The sequence below is a fragment of the Pagrus pagrus genome (genome assembly GCF_965226575.1).
Source record: "Pagrus pagrus genome assembly, chromosome: 13".
NCBI lineage: Eukaryota > Metazoa > Chordata > Actinopteri > Spariformes > Sparidae > Pagrus > Pagrus pagrus.
The window spans coordinates 12,088,291-12,102,400 of record NC_140197.1 but is presented as its reverse complement, the minus strand read 5'-3'; the positions used below and the strand labels follow the sequence as shown (position 1 = coordinate 12,102,400).

The 14,110-nt window shown below is 46.6% G+C and overlaps 1 protein-coding gene across 1 annotated transcript in view; it reads left to right on the top strand.

Moving 5' to 3' along the window:
- Positions 1 to 7,785, top strand: part of rnf216 (ring finger protein 216) — a 28,286-nt gene extending 20,501 nt beyond the window's left edge. The window contains exons 14-17 of the mRNA XM_084371804.1: positions 3,321 to 3,418; positions 5,200 to 5,422; positions 6,431 to 6,500; positions 6,887 to 7,785. Of these exons, the coding sequence (XP_084227930.1) occupies positions 3,321 to 3,418; positions 5,200 to 5,422; positions 6,431 to 6,500; positions 6,887 to 7,263 (768 nt within the window). The 3' untranslated portion in view covers positions 7,264 to 7,785. The remainder of the gene's footprint in view (positions 1 to 3,320; positions 3,419 to 5,199; positions 5,423 to 6,430; positions 6,501 to 6,886) is intronic.
- Positions 7,786 to 14,110: the final 6,325 nt, after the last annotated feature.

Genomic DNA, 14,110 nt, shown 5'->3' with positions numbered 1-14,110 from the left:
ACTACACCTGTCTACATACCTGCAATGCTTGAATAAGATAACAGATGACTTGAAAATGAGTCTTAAATTTGGTTAAAATGATCTTGAAAATGTCTTTAAAAGCATTAAATTAAAGTGTCTGCTAGCTGAGACACCCAGAGTCGTCTCTGCTGGAAGTAATCTTTCCTCCTGCAATTCTCACCATTAACCTGTAGGTGGAGCCAGAGGTTCACAGTGCAACTCCACAGCTGCGCCCCATTACATACTCATACACACACCCACACCCAAAGATACAAAAAGTTCGACATGCTCCAGAAATCTGTTGGTCGGATGCTTTTCTGAATCTTATTCTGCAGACGACTGCAGATTTAGGTCAACTATTAGAAGACAGTTTTATACTCGCAGGTCATAAAGGGACACTGTGGAGTTATGAAAGGAAAAACGCCCATGCCCTTTACTTTCTTTGTTTTTCAAGTCAAGTGCTACAGAAAGTTAACTTGCTTCCTCTTAAATGTGTGCAGGAATCAGGATGTGAGGTGTGTGTGTATGTGTGTGTGTGTGTGTGTGTGTGTGTGTGTGGCTGCTGTGTTTCCCCTCTCTGTGGTGGAAACCCCCTCACTAACCCAGCTATTGTCACCAGAATATAATTATTTCATTAAGCAGCTTTTCTGTGTTTTTCCCTTTTTTTTCTTTATATTTCTCCCCTGGCTCCTGGTCGTGTCAGCATCAGCGCGGCTGAAGACGGTCATTGTACAGTTGGCCCCGCGGCCTGCTCGCTCTCCCAGCAGGGAGGGGCTTCATTATGTAACTGACACACTTCCGTGAGCCCACCCGCCTTTTCCCACACCGCCGCCTCATTGGCTGGCTGCACTTTACGCTGGTCCCTTACTGGTTGGACGCACTTGGTCCACCGTTTCAAATGTGCTTTGCATCAAGTTTGACCCAGATTCTTCTCCCTCTCTTTTCCTTTCTCCTGCTCCCCTCCCTTGGCTCTGTCTGACCTACACACACACACACACATATATGCACACAAGCGGATCCTAATGTATTCCACATGTGGTTATGAGACAGTTGGACAGGCCTGTTTCCTGGTCTGTGTGTGATTACTTCATGAAAGCAGAGGAATGTAGGCCACTGGAAGGCTGTCACAGTGCAAACAAGAGCTGGTTCTGTGCGCCAGAGTGTTTGTGAATCTGTGTTGCACCAGTTGGCATCTCATACATTGTCACATGCGCTGCATCAGTTCTGCAATAAAAGCATCTTACATCACACATCATCAAGCTGTAAAATATCGTGTCAGGCCGTCATCTCTTCTCCTCGTCCCTGCCCTTTGCTCTGCACTCAGTTTGATTGCAGTAAAAGCCACTTCCCCACAAAAAAACACACACTCATGCACAAACACACACACACACACACACACACACACACTGGCTCGATGCAGCCCCCCAATCAGAGGCTCTGCAAGCTGCTCGCACTGCCTTATAAGGGCTGCTGCAGCCTGCACCGTGAGAGGAGAAGGTAGAAAAAGTGAAAGATAGGGGAGGGGAGGCAAGGTATGAATGAAGATGGAGGGGAGGAGGGGAGGGTAGGACCCCAGGGAGACGAGTGCGGTGAATGGCGATGGAGGACAAGTCTGAACAGCATGGGGAAAAGGTTGTAGAGGTAGATGTAGAGGCTGAAGTAATACAGCTGAACATGCACTATTTTAACGATTCGAGCTGCTCACGTTGCTGCCTTTTGTGCATCATAAAGTTCTGTCTTTGCGTGTCTGTGCATGTTCGTGTGTGTGTGTGCGTGTCTGTGTGTGTGTGTGAGTGCAACCTTTTCCTCACATTTCAACCACATACACGTAAATCACCTGAGGGCGGGAAGCCACGCCCCCGTGCAAGGGTTGACTCCGACGTCACGGGCTGTATTTTTAGCCGCGCTATAAGAACTCAGGTGTGTTCCTGCTTTTCGACAGCTTGTCAAACAGGTCCCAGACACACACACACACTCTGTCACGCTGTCTCTGTCTCATGCTGGCCCTCTTCCTGGTCTATAAGTTACCACTAGGGGGCGATCTTTCACCACACTGCCTTCCAGCCTCCTCTTCTTCTCACTCTCTGCCTATCTGTCTTTGTGTGATCCGGCTTTTTTTCTTGACACTGGAGTCCAGCTCTGCACCTCTCGGCTGGCACACAACCTGCCCTCCTCCTCCTCCTCCTCCTCCTCCTCTTCCTCCTCATCTAAACACTCTCATTTAACTGAAATCATAGAGCAGAGAGTGTTTTTTCTCGTTATGCTTCAAGCTTGTCGCACACAATCCCACGTTTCTCGACTGTGTTTCGTGCTTCTCTCTGCTGGGACACTCCCTTACGAATGTGCAACGCCACAAAAAGTTGGTCGACCTTTCATCTGTTACGTGTTTCCCGAGCTCGAAGCTACCACACAGGCTCCACGATTTGACTTCGGAGAGTATTTAATGTTTCCACCCGAACCGCTCCAAATGCCAACAAAAACTGGCTTCTTCTCCAACCCAGTTCCCCACCCTCTGGCTGACCTTGCACACACACAAACACACACACACACAGCTGTCTCACTGAATATAGTGCTACAACCCCTAGGCAGCTTAAGCACACAACGCAATAACACACACACACAGCGAGCGAGGAGGTCATAGGACATCATTTAGAGGGTGTGTTTGTGACTAATGTAGGGGTTTCCTTCTGGGGTTGAGGCTCAGACGTGCAGATATGGATCACGCCGTGCTGCATCAGCTGTCACATGCCGCGCTCTTCAATATTAGATGAGCGGGGTTCAAATATTTATGGTGACACCACTTAGCTAAGGGTTAGCAAGAGAGGCAACCCATAGCTGATGTGTGCGAGTGTGTGTGCGGCGATGCCGTCTGCCCCGCACGCCCTTTAACTGAACGTCTCAGGCCCGACACGTCGAACGATGGCTGGAGGATGGAGTTGCTGTTTCTAGGCAACCGAGCAGTCAGTGGCGAGCAAATCACACTCTCGCTGCAGTCGCACACACACACACACATTTGCAGGGAGAGCCACACCTAGCTGTGTCTGTGCGAGTGCAAGTCCCTGCAGTGGCGGCACCAGCAGCATATAGAGCAGAGACGACTGCAGCGCTCCTCTTATTCAGCAGTAACTGGAGTTATGTTAGAGGAGGAGGAGGAGGAGGAGGAGTGATGGGCGGAGGTGGAGATGTGATCATCTGTTGGTGTTTGATAACTAACATGTGAATAAATGTTACAAGGAGTTATTGTAAAGAAAGATTCAGTCTTTTGCTTTGTCATTCTCTCACTGTCTTGTGTCTCGCGTCTGTCTCTGCGTTTTCTACAGGAGAGCTGCAGAAAGTGCCACGTCCAGTGGAAGCAGCACGTGGGGAAGACGTGTGAGCAGGTCCTGGAGAGGGACGAGATCCGCATGAGGGTGCTCTTGTAAGTTCTTTCACGAGAACAACCCGTCCTCGCCCGAAAAACTAGAATACTGGTTGACTGTGAAACGGGGTGAAAACAACCAATTTCTAGATTGGCGGTGACCTGTAGGGGTTGTAGAAACTAGAACGGCTCCTAGCTTCACCGAGGCACAACAGTCCTCTTTAATTCAATCAAGCTCAATCCGATATCAAACCCGTCGTTACGGGAACTGTCATGTTAAAGTGCACCAACCAGCCGACACTTCAGTCCTCACACTGTTCTTTCAGAATAAAGCGCTGGTTTTTCCTTTCTGTTCCCAATCAGTCCATGTCTTACCTTATTCGCTTATTCATTTTGTTTTTAGTGTCTTATACTGTCGGGTGTCTGATTTAGATGTTCTCATGAAAAACACAGTAGAACCAGTTCTGTGCTCAGGCTCCCAGAAATCACCTGAAAGTTTTACATGACAAAGAATAACGTCAAACTAAAACAAAAGTGGGCGTCTCCCATTTATCCACACTGCGACTCTTTGAGGGCCTCTCTGTTGTCCCGCTGTCCCCTCTGCTCCTCCTCACTCAGAGAGGATGCTGGGTACACGGCTCAGTTTCCCGGACAACACTCCAGGAAGCGGAGAGGCCGGCTGCTTCCTGCGGCCCAGCTGGCCCACAGGCAGCACTTCCTGTTTTGAGCCGCTCACAGATCCTCTTACTTCCTGGTGCTGAAAGAGAGAGGAAGTGGCCTGGTTGAAAGATCAGTGGAGCAGGTCTGAGCAGCACTGACCTGATGAGTCTAACAGGACATCAGTGAAAGAATCACAACAGCAACGTGAGGCCGCTCCAGATTTTAGGGTTTGGTCCCAAACAACCACACACTGACTCCACTGATCCCCTTCAGGTCAGGATGTTTAACAATGGATACCACACCCATATATACTGTGAGTCCAGCCCAGGGTGATAAGCATCTGAAAAAGATGAACAATTGAAGTCATATAAAATGTATTTATGTCACCTCTTCCTCTGCTGGAGGTTTTAACATGTTGGATATCGGTGCACTGCCAGCGGGTCACATCGGTCCAGGGAGCAGATGCAACTTCCTTGTTTGGCTGTTCTGGTTTTGAAAGCTCTCTGTGTTTTCCCCTTGCTTATTTAATCATCCTGGTGCTATATGATAACGTGCCCTTTATTTACATTCATTTGCCTGTTGTGAGCTGCTTATTGGGTCAGCTTCCTCCTAGTTTAAACCATGTACTTAAAGTTATTATCCCTAAAATTTGCATGAAAGCCCAGTTTTTTTAATGCAATTCATGGTCAAAGCCAATTTGTTTATTTTACATTCTGTAACTACCTTTGTATAGAAGCTTTCTTTGTTAGTGGCGTAGTCCGCCATTCCCACACTGAACCAACACTTGAAATCAAATGAGCTTTGATACCAGCAGCGTCAGTTGTGTTGTATGTCACTTTATGAACTTTATAAAGCTGCAGTTTACTACTTAAGTTAAAATATTTTCCGGCACAGCTGTGTATATTTGACCCTGGAACAAATGCTCTGGGCGACGGTCTCTCGCATGACTGTACTAACATGAAGCGGAGCTGCAGACACAAATATTGTTTTCACTTCAAGATTAAGCAACACAAGGGAGACTCTGTCCCCGAGACACGCTGGAAGAAGTTCATGTGATCATCTGCAGCCACCAAACCAGTAACATGTTTTTGCAGCTGTTATGTCTCTTTTCGACTCTACTTTTGTCTTTTTACTTTCCTCTTCTTCCTTTTTTAACTCTGGCCGTGTTCCCTGTGCCGCAGTGAGGAGCGAATGACGGCAGCTCGGGTGAGGAAGTGTGTCAAGTGCGGGACGGGCCTGGTCAAGTCGGAGGGCTGCAACCGGATGTCGTGCCGCTGCGGCAGCTTCATGTGCTACCTCTGCAGAGAGCCCATCACAGGCTACAACCACTTCTGCCAGCACGCCCGCTCTCCGGGCGCTCCCTGCCGCCACTGCCGCAAGTGCTCCCTTTGGACCGACCCCACGGTAATCTTTCAGACATGTTAACCAGTGACTTTTTCTTCCTTCTTGCCTGCCTTTGGTTTGATGGAAGACTTCGAATTAGTCTGATTTAGTCCAATCATTCAGCCAGCGCACATCCATTCTGAAGATATGTCCGTGGTCCTCTACACACACTCGGAAACATGTTGACCATATCTCGCCGCACTTTGACCCTGACCATCTGACTTCATGGTTGCCCACAGTTACCTGGCCACAGCATCACTGGCAAACAGGAGAAACAATTAGTCCCCGAGCAGTTAATGAGTTGGAGCGTCTCCAGCCGCTCTAGAGAGGCACCGGGGCTGGCCAAGAGCTGCTCCTGAAGGCAATGCCAAGAAATGGATAAATACTGGTAACCCGAGGGACACTGGAGGGATGGTGAAAGGGGTCGGCTGTCGTCTTATCGTTATTTAAAGGATTTCCTTGACACGGCTCACAAGTAAATGCTCCCTTAACCCAAAAGTTCATTTTTTAGGTTGGAGAAACACTCGTGTCACAAACAAGTACAAACTGCCGTCCCTCCCACTCGTCTGGAGACAGTTTGTATTAAACTCAGACACAGCAAGTCTACAACTAAACAAACGCTGTGTTGGCTGAAGCTTTAATTACAGATGAGCATAACAAGGTGAAGCAGAGAAGTGTTCCCACACTCAAGCCTCTGTCTCTTCAGTTGTTGTCTGTGGGCTTCTGTAACGCCTGCTAGTTCTCATTAAAAAATCTCATTATTGTATCGGTGATTAACGCTGATCTGTGTTCAAACTCCGCTGTGTTGGGATCCCTGAATCTGAGGGAATTGGGCCTCGAAAGGAACCCTTATTATCTTGCAAAGGTCTCTCTGTTTTTCCCGTGTAAAGAGAGTTTATTTGCGGCTGTCACACTGCAAGTTAATTCTCTAGCGCAGGAGTTGATTTCCCTTTGATAAACCAGTAAAACACCTGTTGTCTTCATCTTATTGGAAATAATAATTCTGAAAACTTCTGTGTGTTTCTGCAGCAAGATGACGAGCGAATCATTCAGGAGATCCAGAAGGAAGGCGAGGCAGAGCTGAACAAGAAGTCTGCAGGTCAGTACTGTCAGCTTTAACAACGTTTGAGTATTGCTCAACATTTCTGTCCCATTAATCATCAAATCTGGTGAATTATGTTCCCCAGCAGCGAAACGTTGCCCTGCAGCAACGCTATTCTTCCTCTCTGCTGCTTCCTCTTTGTCTTTAAAACCATTATTTATTCACACAAGTTGCCTGTTTACAGCATCAACCGGCAGCGGTTGCAGGGGTGTTTCCTGTGTTTGGTTTGCCTCAATGTGTTTGTGTAAATTATGTAAGGCAGGCGAGGGTGGACCGGGATTAGATCCAAACCTCCGGGGGGGGGGGGGAGTCTTACAACACGTCAACATGCTATAAAACCGGACGGCTGCATCGATAACTTCCCTTTCTTCTTCTTCCTTCAGATAATTCAGGGAAGAGGGTCGGCCCTCCTCCGGAGCCCATCACCGACGTCAAGCGACCACGCGTGGGTCCGCCCCCTGAAAACCCACCGAACCCGAACCCCCTTGCCCCTCCTCACCCGCAGGCGGTACAAGCTCCCCTTTTCGTGCCTCCCCGCGCCCGCTACCCACCGGCTCCACCCCAAGGGGGGATGTACCACCAGGTGATCATGCCCCGGCTGCCCCCCGCACCCTACGTTCCCCCTTTGCAGCACCTGCCCCCCCTGAACAATAACAACAACAACAACCATCACCACCACAACCCTCCTGTCAACCCTCATCACCACAACATTGACCTGCCCATGCACTATGGGCCGCACCGCTACTACAGACGCTTCTAACACACACTCCGTGACGAGTGTGTCGGTCCTGGTGCGACCGGCTCAGTACAGTCAGACTTTTCATTTCAGTGCGGTTTTTGAGATCTGATGTCATGATGTCAGAGTGCGTCACCTTTTTCTATGGGTCCTCTCCATCCGTTTTCACAGCTCCCGCACACTCATGCAGGTTTCTGCCCTGCCGCTTGATTTGTTCTTTTCTGTTTCCGATGATAAAACACACTGAAATGATAAGTGCATCTGTAATAAGCGAAACATACAGACACTTTGCCTTCTCCCCCTGAGCTGTGGACTTCAGTAACGAAGTGGATCCCCACGTTACACGATCCTTTTTTCTTTTTCGGTTTGAATATCGGGGTTGAACTGATGAACGGCAAAGAATCTTGAGGCAGTTTATTTCCAGTTTATACAGATATTTTTGAGTAAATAATTGAAAAAAAAAAACAGTTAGCATTCCCTTCTGTATCTTTTGTGTAACATGTTTGAGACCACACAGTTTTCTAATAAAGTTTTCTGTTCACATTGCTTCAGAAGAGTTCAAACCTGTGCCTCTGTGAAGGTTTTTCCACCTCAACAAACCTCTTCTTACTACCTCTCTGTCTGTCTTCCCCCCTCCTTCGTCTGTCCCGCCGCCTCCTCCCTCGTCTCATGCTGAAAAAATCAAAAAGGGGCTGACTCATGATAACTGAGCCCCTGGGCTATGCACCAATCACATGACGGAGCGGGTGGTTTCTACCAATCATGGCATAGCGACAGCCGGGCTTTGTGATGTTACAGAGAGAGGGGACTTCTTTGTTCAGCCAAGTGTGCTGCGAGTGTGACAAATCACTTTGCTACACACACTCAGTCACACACACACACTCGCAGCCTCTTGTTTCTGCATGCGGACTATAAAGGCAGCACAGCGAACCCCGTTTTAGCCCAGGGGTCCTAATGGTTTTAGTCATGGGTGGTATGAGACAGGCTGTTTGTATGAGGGCCAGAATTAGACTTTAATCAGAACCGGCATCTCCTAACACCAGCCGAGCCGTCATGAATGAGATAATGTATATAACAAAGACACACAAGGACATTCAAGGGTTCCTATAATCTATAAGGATATGAGCGGCAGAGCTGGCAGCTTCATACTGTGTCGTCTGGTGCTTGAGACAAACAAAACAAAATATGGACTTCAATTAAATGTGTGATTTATTACTTTGTTCCAACAAATCCTGGCATTGTGTTAACTGTGATAATGTAGCTTGACTGAAACTATGTGACAACAATAACACCAAAAGTAATTCTGCTGAATGAGAAGGAGAGGGCAACGTAGACAATTGCCACAGTTGAAAATAAACCTCAGCGCAACCATTGAAGCGTTGATTTAGTGTTGCACATTCATAAAATTTGCGTTGAGGCTGATGATGATGAAGGTATTCGGTCATAAATCAAAGTATTGAACAAACGCCGACATCATTTTGACCTGATGGTGGCGATAAATAAAAAGGGGAGCGTCACAGCCATTACCATACATCCCGAGGGGGCATGAATGTCAGGACCAAATTTCATGGCAGTTGTTGTCGGATGACCCAGATCTACACTTCTTATGACATCACTATGACATCAGGCTTGACCACAGCGGACTACTGTTGACATGACTGCCAGCTGTTTTTATAAGCGGAGCGGCACTCAACATGATGAATAAAATTATCCTAATGTGTTAAATAGGTTCACGGTAGAGTCGGTGCGAGCGTGTGTGTGTGTGTGTGTGTGTGTGTGTGTGTGTGTGTGTGTGTGTGACTCCCATGACCACTGTAAACATGATGGCTGCTCAGCTGAGCGTAATCACCTCCATAAGCCCTGACCTCAGCCCTTCACCCTTCACCCTGACTGTCCCTGCTGCTCTGAGGACAAAGCTGTGATGACTCCCTGAAAAACAATCACGCCTTATTTTTGAATGAATCGCACTCTACTGTGCTTTATTCTTTTCTAGTCCTTGAAGACACCCCACGGCCCATCAGACGAGTGTGTGAGTCATGGATTACAGTGGGATAGTATTATAGAGTATTATCTGCTAATGACTCATTTGATTCAAAGAACAAAGGACGGGCTTAATGATGTGATAAGGCTCAATGAAGGAGACTTCTGACAATGCAGTGCTGTCAGTCACACACACTTGGAGGTCCCACGCTCACTTCGACATGAAAATGAAAATGCTGTTGGATGGAGACCTAAACCTCAGTAGAGGACGGTTCAAACACACAAAGGAACGACTGAATTACCTCAACAACTACTGGTTGGGTTAGGGTTATGGGTTGGGGTATGGTTGCCATTACTTACTACTAAACAGATATTCATGGTGCATGAGGATGAATCTATACTGACCTCAGTGATCAGGTCAGAAATTGTATTGCTCCGCCACATTGATTAATGACCAAACATGTGCACTACTGGCTTAAACAGCACCTTCTGTTATAGCTAATTAGCAAATGTTAGCATGCTAAAATGCTAAACCATGAGGGTTAACATGGTCAACATTAAACCTGCTGAACATCAGAACATCAACATGTTAGCATTGAAAGAGCATGTTAGCATGGTAATGTTTAGCATTTAGCTAAAAAGCACCACTGTTCCTCAGTACAGCCTCGCAGAGCTGCTAGCATAACTGTGGACTGTTTTAATATTTGAACACAGGGATGCAATATGATGACATGGACTGTTAGACGACATCAGTTTTTCATTTGAAGTTATCAGAGAGACAATCATACTGTTTACAGGTAGCCACCTCTTTAATAGGCCACCTCTGGTATAACTAGGCTTTGTGTAAATGCTAGAATTGACATTTTTTATGACTATGAATCAATATGATGACATATATTGACTTGATTTTTCAGAATATGAGATATGTAAGTATATCAAAATATATATTGATATTAAAGGTGCACTATGTAGTTTTGGGGAATGTATCATTTCATCCGTTACGCCCACACCTTACCCTATGTTGTTCTACTACTGTTGCTTTTTCTTTCCATCTTTGTTTTTCAGTTATATTTAATGCAATAAGTAAGGCACCTTTAACTGTAATTGTGTATAGAACTGTGTCGTAGCGGCCTCACCTTATCTGCCTCCAGATATACTGTATATACTATAAATCAGTCAGCAAGATAACGGTGTCAATGTTCCCTATTCAAACCACTGAAAACATCATTCAGGCCTTTCAATGAGTAGCTGGTGGGAACCTGCTGCTCTGACTGGATTTTGATGAGACAGATTCAAAGTCAATAATGAACCAGCCGTGACCTGCATATCTCCTGGGACAACTGAGAAGGACAAATACCACCTCTGATGCAGCATCCTGTAATTCTGGATTCATGTTTCTGTGAGAGCTAGTGCGACTGTAACAGTACGTGTCCACACACACACACAGTGTCAGGGTGAATATGGTTCCTCCAGAAAGTGTTTAGGAGCATGTCATTTGGAGTCAGTTGGTACCTACAGTATATTGTATCTGTATTGACACTTGGATCACATAGTGGGATCTTGGTTGGGTTAGAGGCAGCTTAGGGTCAGGGTAAGGGTTTGAAATAGACATTTACCAGTAGCTGTGATGGTTAGGCTGGGGTAAGTGTCTTGGGAATGCATTATGTTAATGAGGGTCCTCACAACTACAGAGAGACCAACATGTGTGTATGTGTGTGTGTGTGTGTGTGCATGCATATTAAAGCCCTCTGCTGCCTCGTCCTCGAGGACCGCTGGTGTCTGGCAGCGTTTGCTCCCCAGACACTTTCTGCTGCTCCACCTCCGCTGGCGTTGTTTGTGTCTGTTATTGTTTGTGTGTATCTTTAATGAGTGTGTATATTTTTAATGAGCGTGTGCTTTTACAGCTGTGACCTGCTCACACAGCCTTTGTTGGATGTTTTAATAACCTGTCTACACGATCACAACGGTGACTAAACAATAATATACAATTACATTTTTAGTGATTTTTTGGGATGTACAACATGCTCTACATGAAGATATTCAATAATACAATATATCTCACAACAGAAAACTATGACTGAATAGCATCAGTCACATCTCTTGTTGGGAATCTAACATCTGGATCGCCACTGCAAGGCTGGTCTGGCACCCAAATCTTATCGAAATCTGATTTTGTACTTACCAAATGTTTTGTGAGGGTTAATTATTTGACTTGACTATTTCAAAAATAACTTGTTAGAGTATTTTTGCATTGCCAAAAATGAAAACCGCCTTTTGGCTGCCTATGATCAGGCAACAAACTTAGCATAGCCGTGCAGTTTTAGCAGCTGCCTCTATGAAACGAGAAAACACGGGATCTTATAGCCTACATTATGTTTCCGCAGAGAATCAATGAACCAGTTAACAAGGTCAACGCTTACAAAATATAAAAGCACACAGTGTGAAGTCTGTGTCTTCCCCTCTCTGGCACACTCGCTGAGCTACCTCATACTATCACAGAACACCCACACTTACACATCCGCATGCAGCTGGTAGCATGACTGACTCAAGGGGGATGTGTGGCTTATTTTTACACCAGGTTTGATCAAACACATTGGATGTGAAAGTATGCCAGTGTGCCGTCTCTGTCTCTGATGGCTGATCCGTCATACTGAGTCAACGTGCTTTTCATCCTGCACGACCCATGTTGCTCCTTCACATCCCCTAAAGAGATTACTGACTGACCCACTGACCCACTGACTCACTGCCTGGACACGTGAGTGATGGAAAAATATGGCTGGATATAGATTCGATTAGAGCGAAGAGAGCCGGCAGAAAGGGGACGGTAAATACACACAAACGCATCCTCTGCAGTCGAGTAGATGGCTGAATACAGGAGGAGGTAGTCGAGGAGAGCTTGGCCTTGTGCTGTTTCCTCAATGATGAGGTCTTTTCTGATCAAAGGCAGATGCCCACTTCCTCCTCCTCGTCCTCCTTCTGCTCCGCGGGGCTCTTCATCTTCCTAACCTCCCTAAGCTCTGTGCACCCCCACCCCTTCAAACCACACAAGCCTAACCAGGCCCTCAATCAGCCCGCATTTTGGATGTAACTAAGGTTTTTGACATTTGAGGCCTTGACGACGCCACACACGCTCAGACCTTTCAGCTTCTAGCAGCTGGTGTTTCCATGGTAACAAGGGGATCGGTTGAGGTGTTGGGGGACTCAGATGTGGGTGGAGACGGCGGCCATTTCGCACACAGCCGCTCTTCCCTCCCTTAACCCTCCCCCCACCCCTCCATCTCCACTAGTTCATTTGTTCAGAGAGAGAGAGAGAGAGGGCTCTGCCTGCAGCCTGACACTTTACCCACAAACCGCTGCACCCATTTCTGGGATCTGGGTCATATTTTCAGTGACTCATCTTTTCAGCAGTTTTTCAGAAGAGGGAGGAGGAAAAAAGGGAGGAAAAAAGCAGTGGGAGAGAAACTGTATGAGGGATTGAGGGATTAATGGGAGGAGATGGTTGGCAGGGGGAGAGCAGGGGGAGAAAGATTAGGAGGGAGGGGGGAGATGAGGCAGCAGAGGGGAGGAGATGAGATGGAGGGGTGGTGTGTGTTTGTTTTGCCATGTTGGGTGTTCCTCTGGGATCTGCCAGCCTGACGGGTGGGGGTGTTGGGGGGGCTTAAAGACCTGCTCTGGAGGCTCCATCATTACATTACCTCCCTGAATGGTGTTCATGTGTGTGCATGAGTGTGTGCAAATCTTTGGAGGGGGTTGCCCTTTCTCTGCACTAGAATAAATGTTTCAACACAAAGGCTCCATTCAGGAGACAGGAAAAAGTGTGTGTGTTTCCATGTATGTGTGTGTAAGTGGGACAGCACATGGAGCCGCTGTGGACAGAAACTGGCGGGAGACCAAGTAAAAAGCACCGCGATTATATATGAGAGTGAGCGCGAAGAGGCTGTGATTTCCAGAGTGATGCAGGTTGGACTGTGACTAACAAACTGACTAACAAAGGGTTTTTTTGTAGGTATAACGTGATGCAAGAACTCAGGCCTGTGTGTGTAAAATAACGTGTCTCTTGTCTGCTCAGATCTAACTGAAATCAATCATCTATCACCTTTTCCAGCTCAAACGGTCTCCTGAACATAACGTTCAAGGAAAATTTGCATAATGAGCTACAAAATATCTGTCATTTTCCAGTTGACCGCTAAACACCTCCCATGTCTAGTGATTGTGGAAAGATTAGCGACCCGGTTCAGCAGGTTTGTCAAGCTCCACGGTAATGAAGGTTTCTTTTTACACCTTCTTTTAAAAAAAAGTACAAGAGAAAAACAAGAGAGCTCTACAAAACACATCCATTTCACCCACACCTTACCCTCATCGGTTGAATGCTAACGTTAGCTAATTGGTTAACAAATATGTTGTTTTACCTTGAAATATGGTCCGTTTTCACCATCCATCGTCTTTTCAGTTGCTAATCAATCAGGAAGTAGTGAAATGATACCAGATTCAGATTCCTTATATTCATACAACTTGAAACACAGCTGTACAACATGTGAGCTTCCCACCCTGAGCAAAGTGTCAGAGAAAAAATGGCTGCCGTGTGAATATGGTCCATGACATAGAGTTTGATTGTAGTCCTTCATTTCTGTTATACTCTATAAAAGGCTCAATATAGAGGCTAATATTGACCAGCTGTATACAACAATTACTTTATATGTATATAAAGAACATAAAAGCACATAAAGCTGCTCCAGCACGTCTTGCAGATGCTCGATCAGATTGGGATCTGGGGAATCTGGAGGCCCGGCCAACACCTCGGGCCCTTTGTTGTGTTCCTCGAGCTGTTCCTGAGCAGTGTTTGCGGTGTGTCAGGGCACATTGTCCTGCTGGGGAGGCCACTGCCATCGGG